Here is a 6,144-nt window from a genome sequence, read left to right on the forward strand (position 1 = left end):
TCAAAATTATTTTCAATTTAATCATTAATAAATTTTAACTTTTTTTCCATTAAATTAAAATATAATAAAATAAATAAAAAATTATATTTATTAATAAAAAATGAAAAAAAAAAGTTTTTGTGAGTGTTACAAATTAAGTCATAAGAGCATAAAATAAATCATAAGAAATGAATTTTTGATAAAGTAATGAGAATATTAGGCACTGAACTAATTTAAAGTTCAAATTTAAATAATTAAATACACAAATTTAAATTTTGAAAAATAAAATATTTTTTAGTAAATATAATATATAACAAATTATAAACTAAATTTACAGACGGAGCTTAGTCTGGCCCAATAATTAAATGGGCTGAATTGAGTCGACCTCATCAGGTGCTTTTCCTTTTCATAATCATATATAAATATGGGCTGAATTCAGTCTGGCCCAATAATTTCCCATCAATTTCTCAGGAGGTTGCAGAATGAATGACGACACCTCTATGACCAGTTTAAGGTTTACAAATATGAGCAACCTGTTCTGTACTCATTATATTAGCATAATGTCTGAATACATTATGAAGTGAAAAGCTGAAAATGGTGGAAGAGTATTAAATTAGCCAAGTTGAAGGGAGAAATTTCACAAGTCTAATTTTAGTGATGGATTTCCTTATTTCAGATGTTTTATAAATGTTTTAACTCGTCTTATCACACAACCTTAAACAAAATTCAAAAAATTTTGATGTTTTTTTTTTTTTTTTCCTGATCGAGAAGCATCAGACAAATAATGAAGAGCTTGACTTTAAGTTGACTCGGGAAAGAAAATTGCATCTATCCTTTTCAAAATTTCAAGATATGTTTGTTGCACGGAACGCAAACAGCACTAGATTGGACAATGCTGGAACTGATGAGAAACCCGAATGTGACAAGAGAGTTCAAGAGGAGGTGTGAAGAGTGGCGGGTAAGAATCAAAGGTAGAAGGTGATGATATAATCATGATGAATTAATTACTTGAAATGCACCATTAAAGAAGGTATGAGATTGCACCCTTCTGCACCTCTCCTGGTTCCTCGAGAAACATCTGCAACTATGGAACTGCATGGCTACGGTATTCCTGCCAGAACAAGAGTGATTATATATATGTGCATACTTCGATCTCCATGAAACTTAAACGCTAGAAGGTACACTCTAGCATGAAAAAGGTTTTGAAGTGATCTCAACCGTATCAAATTTTAGGCGATTGTGTTGCAACCTTTGATCAAATATGAAGAAATTCACCTAAAAGCAGTAAGGAACAAGCTCCATCCACCTGTGATTATTTAGATGATTAGAAGAATACATATTATTTTTGTTATAAAAATATTTTATATATTGATATTCTATTAACTCTTATGTCAAAAGTTTGTATTCAATAATTATCTGAAAGTAAAACAGTTTAAAAGTAATTTTACATTATTAAGGAAATTATTAATTTTTCAACAGTTAACTTACAGATGAAAATTTAATAATTACATTTAAGTTAAGAAAATATTTTTTTATAAATTATTCCCAAAATATAAGTTTTATATGAAAACTAAGCCAAAGGCTTCCAAAAGTTTTCACATCAAGATTCAGCACTTCAAGCTTATCAGCACAGGCAAGTACGCATAGGAAATGCATTAACGATGTTTAAGGAGCAGTTTACTGACCGATTCCATATGAGAACAGGACAATTAGCCCTCTAGATCATGCTGCGGCAAATCAATGCTAAGCTCCTCACCAATAAATATTTTGCTTCAAATTAACTGTAAATAACCGAAAAACCAAGATAAAAAAAAAAGTTATCCCGCTGTGTATAATGTTTCTGCACTAGTCTGCTCGTACATCTAAAACAATATGTTCTTTTTTTAGTTAAATCATTCAGACAAAATAGTATATAGATAACAAGCTAATACCTCAAAAATAATTGCTGAAAGCATATTCTTGATAATTCATTTGGTTGGAAATATGGATATAAATGATATCTAGTTTTTCCAGCAATGAATTTTGCTTCCGAGTGATTTCTGGCACCCATCATTTCACTTTCCAGTGATTTGTCAGCAGAAGAGATCATATGTACAAAAAAGAATCTAGAAATCAAAGGTATGCTCAAATCCAAATATTCAAATTTTGAAGATGTAGTAGGAGATTAACCTTATTTGAAGAACAATGTGCAGCCATTGCCTGCCTGTATTTGTATTAGAGAAAAGCTCTAAGCTTCTTTTCATTTCACTTTTTCTCCGCATGTTGATCACCCAAATTTTACTTCTAGAGGTCCTTAAACCTGGTATATACAGATCTCTTAGTAGAATTAGACTGATCCTACAAATAAGAGAAGCTCTCTTACATGTCATGACAGTCAAGAAGTGCATTCATATCAGCTTTCCTGATCCAAAGAGAGGACTAACTTGATTGCATAATGCAGCCATTAACTTCAAATCTTTATCTTTTCGAAATCAATCAAACTGCTTTCGAGAGGCATTTCCAGAAGAAACTTTTCTTTCTCAATCAGCAGCAACACCCACTTCCATTATTTCCTTCTAGGAGCAGCAAAAGTTCCATAGGCAATCTTTGGACTCACCAGTAGTCCCCACAAGAACATGAACCGCTGCTAAAGTGATGAAAGCGGTTATTGTCCCTTACAATTATCGATCTTCCGAAAATCTTGGAAATGCATTTTATGGCATTGTGACAGTCTTCACAAACACGCAAATTTTTTATCACACGTATCGGCCTTCCTGCTGGTATAGATAGAATCCCATAGGCCACAGCTAACTTCTCACTGTGGTACTTGAGCATGTGCTCTTTCTCCTCCTCTTCAACATCATGTAAGACCAATTTGGTGGAAGAGATGTACCCTTCACGCTTCATTTTCAAATCTAATTCTTCTAAAAAGGCATAAATTTTATCCTTATCTGGGTGAAGACAATCCCCAACTGAAAATGTGTGAATCTTGTTCTGCACTTCAAGCCAACTATAACCAGGCACTTTCTTTACACCTTTGTCCCTCATTTTTAGTCTCATCTTACCAACATCAGCCCATCTGCCCGAAGCTGCATATAAATTAGAGAGAAGGACATACATCCCAGAATTATCGGGCTCCATTTCAAAAATAATCTCAGCAGCCTTTTCACCTAACTCAGTATTTCCATGAATTCTGCTCGCACCAAGTAAAGCACCCCATGTTGCAGCATCTGGTTCAAAAGGCATATTTCTCATTAAATTCTGGGCCTCTTCCAACAGCCCAGCACGACCAAGAAGATCAACCATGCAAGTATAATGTCGTGAATTTGCTGTTATACCATAATCTCTGTTCATTGAATAAAAATATTGTTTGCCTCTTTCTACTAATCCAGTGTGACTACAAGCAGACAATACAGCAACCTGAAATGCAAATAAAAAGGAAAACAAAAAGTAAGAATGATTTGATAGGAAAAATGGACTACAGAAAATAAGATATATTGGCTAAAAGACATCATGCATTTCTTTCATTATATTCCATCTATTGCATCTGTTGATCCAAGATATAATAACTAGAAGAATAGGTTAGCTCAAGTTGGAAAAACATTTCCAAACAACAAAAGCATCAAACAGATGTAGTCACTGGATTTTTCATCAGAAGCAGCAAAGATACACGTTCACCTTGTGCGTGTGCATGTGAGCTTTCTGTATACGGGGTACACTACAAAGGAAATCTTTGCTTGATGGAAATCAAAGAAATGACAAGAAAAGATGTAATGAATAATCGCATAGGTGGAGCATTGTAGTCAGATTTTTTTTTTATCCACACTACGTCAGGTCCATACTCAAACAGAACTTTGCCGAAACATTATGTATGAAAAGATGGGGAAAAGTTGACATCTGAAAAACAAAACCATCGTCCGTTTTAGGCAATGCAACAAGATGCTAGCCTCCAAGATCACAACTTCTTCAAGAGGTAAAATAAAAATTTAGAAGTCATAACCTATCACAGGGATGGGACATATATTGACGAATCCGACAAGTATTTCCATTGGAATTATTCTTACTTCCTGGGAGAATATGTGAAAGGTCAATTACAAGAATGTGAAAGAACGTATCAAGTTTAGTTCATCCCAGAATGATGGTATAGATCATTCCGTTTTCTACTTTTCCTTTTAATGCATGATTTTTTCTTGATCCCACGCAATATGGTCTCTAAATTGTAAAGGTAAAATGGATCCTTTCATAAATAAAAAAGTTGTTACTTACCATGGTAGCATCATCTGGTTTAGTACCTGCTGCTTTCATTGACTCAAAAACCCTCAATGCCTCTTTGCCAAATCCATGTCTGGCATAACCAGCAATCATTGTGTTCCATGAGACAGCATCCTTTTCTGCTATTTCTTCAAATGCACTATATGCTTCATCTATGCTTCCGCATTTGCAATACATCAAAAGAAGTGCATTCCCCACAAAGCACCCTGTCTCATATCCTGCCTTAACCAGCCGCCCGTGCAACTGCTTGCCCAATTCCAAAGAAGCTGTATTAGCACATGTGCTCAGAGAACAGGAAAATGAGGACCTATTCAGCTTTTCACCATCTCTTTGCATTAGTACAAAAAGGCCTAATGCCTCTTCACTATAACCGCTTTGAGAGTAACCTGCAACCATGGCAGCCCAAGAAATGCTATCACGCTTAGGCATCCTATCAAACAAGTTCCTGGCTTGATCAAGACAACCACTTTGGGCATACCCAGTGACCATTGTATTCCATGAACTAACATTCCGACAAGGCATTGCTTCAAACAGTTCCCTTGCCTTGTCCATTCTCTTGGTTTGCACATATCCTGCAATCATTGCATTCCAGGATACTGCATTCTTATCTGGCATTTCGTCAAAAATTATTCTAGCTTCATCTACCATGCCATTTTGCACATACCCAGACACCATTGCTGTCCATGTAAACACATCTCGAATAGGAGATTCTTCAAACAATCTTCGTGCTTCTGCTATCTCTCCATTCTGGGCATAACCTGTGATCATAGTATTCCAGGAAATCTCATCCTTCATGGGCATTCTATCAAAAAGACGCCTTGCATCCCCAATCCTCTTCCTCTTGACAAACCCACCCATCAAACAATTCCATGAAACCAACTCCCAATCATTCTTGGAGTCAAACAACCTAACAGCCTCCTCCATCCTTCCATTCTGCACATACGCAGCAAGCAAACCATTCCAGGAAATTGCGTTCTTATTGGGCATCCTATCGAAAATCCTCCTTGCCTCATCCACGCACCCATTCTGAGCGTACCCAGATAACATAGTATTCCATGAAACAACATCTTTCTCCGGCATTTGTTCGAATAACTTCCTTGCAGCACTCAAACTCCTGTTCCTAACATACCCACTGATCATCACATTCCAAGAAACCAAATCTCTCTCGGGCATTTCCTCAAACACCTCCCTGGCAACATCAAATCTTTCATTCATCAAATACCCAGATATCATGGCGTTGTAGGTAACAGAACTTCGACGAGGCATGGTGTTGAAGACACGGACAGCGGAGTCGCACCGTCCATTGCGCATGTAATTGGTAATGGTCATGTTGAATTCCTTAATGTCCGAGTCTCCGACTTTTGGTGGCGCTTTGTTCTTGGTTTTATGCATTGAAGACAGAGTTTTCTTGGATGGGTATGGATTCTTTTCTATGCTTCGAAGTTCATTTAAGGTCTGTGCTTCGTTCTGCTGTGCGCTGATGTGAAACTGTCTTAAACGGTACTTCCCGCGCATTGCCTTAAGCTTCAAATTCAGATTTTTGCTACACTTTGCCCAGTGGCTACTGCAAGTGTTCTTTTTTTTTTTTTTTTTTTTTCTCTCAGCTTATTTATATTTAATAAATTTTACTATGATTGAATAAAAATTTATATTGCATAAGAAAAAAAAGAAAAAATTAAAAAAAAGAATTAGGAGGAATCCGAGGAAACAAAAAAAATGAATAGAGGTTTTAAAGAAATTATTTTGGTTTGAATAGTAAAATTAATCTTTTTTTTTTTAAAAGAGAATAATAAAAATTAAAATTAAGAGAGCAAAGGAAAATAATATATTATTACAAGATTTTTTTTTTAATATTTTAAAATTAAACTATTACTTTAAGAAAAGATGTGGAAAATCTTTTTATTTTCTTAATTG

General features: G+C 35.2%; 1 protein-coding gene across 6 annotated transcripts; it reads right to left on the reverse strand.

Moving 5' to 3' along the window:
- Positions 1-783: 783 nt before the first annotated feature.
- On the reverse strand, positions 784-5,937 carry LOC110823348 (Tetratricopeptide repeat (TPR)-like superfamily protein). 6 transcript variants are annotated; one of them, XM_022053712.2, is made up of 6 exons: positions 4,225-5,937; positions 2,403-3,378; positions 1,911-2,278; positions 1,665-1,760; positions 1,198-1,285; positions 784-1,090 (listed from the first exon to the last, which is right to left on the reverse strand). In XM_022053712.2, the coding sequence occupies exons 1-2, from the start codon at positions 5,743-5,745 to the stop codon at positions 2,572-2,574; spliced, it is 2,328 nt and encodes a 775-aa protein (XP_021909404.1). In that variant the 5' UTR covers positions 5,746-5,937; the 3' UTR covers positions 784-1,090; positions 1,198-1,285; positions 1,665-1,760; positions 1,911-2,278; positions 2,403-2,571. The 6 variants fall into 6 exon arrangements, with proteins under 6 accessions (XP_021909404.1, XP_021909403.1, XP_021909402.1 ...); XM_022053711.2 differs by having other exon boundaries at positions 2,342-3,378; XM_022053710.2 differs by having other exon boundaries at positions 1,911-2,084; positions 2,149-3,378.
- Between the last annotated feature and the right edge of the window lie 207 nt (positions 5,938-6,144).

This window comes from Carica papaya, chromosome 9 (genome assembly GCF_054855325.1).
Source record: "Carica papaya isolate Zhongbai chromosome 9, ASM5485532v1, whole genome shotgun sequence".
Classification (NCBI taxonomy): Eukaryota; Viridiplantae; Streptophyta; class Magnoliopsida; order Brassicales; family Caricaceae; genus Carica; species Carica papaya.

Coding starts and splice junctions, on each gene's coding strand:
- LOC110823348 (XM_022053712.2), bottom strand. CDS start 5,745: ATGCGCGGGAAGTACCGTTTAAGACAGTTTCACATCAGCGCACAGCAG. Junction 3,379..4,224: donor AACCAGATGATGCTACCATG/GTAAGTAACAAC, acceptor TTTGCATTTCAG/GTTGCTGTATTGTCTGCTTG.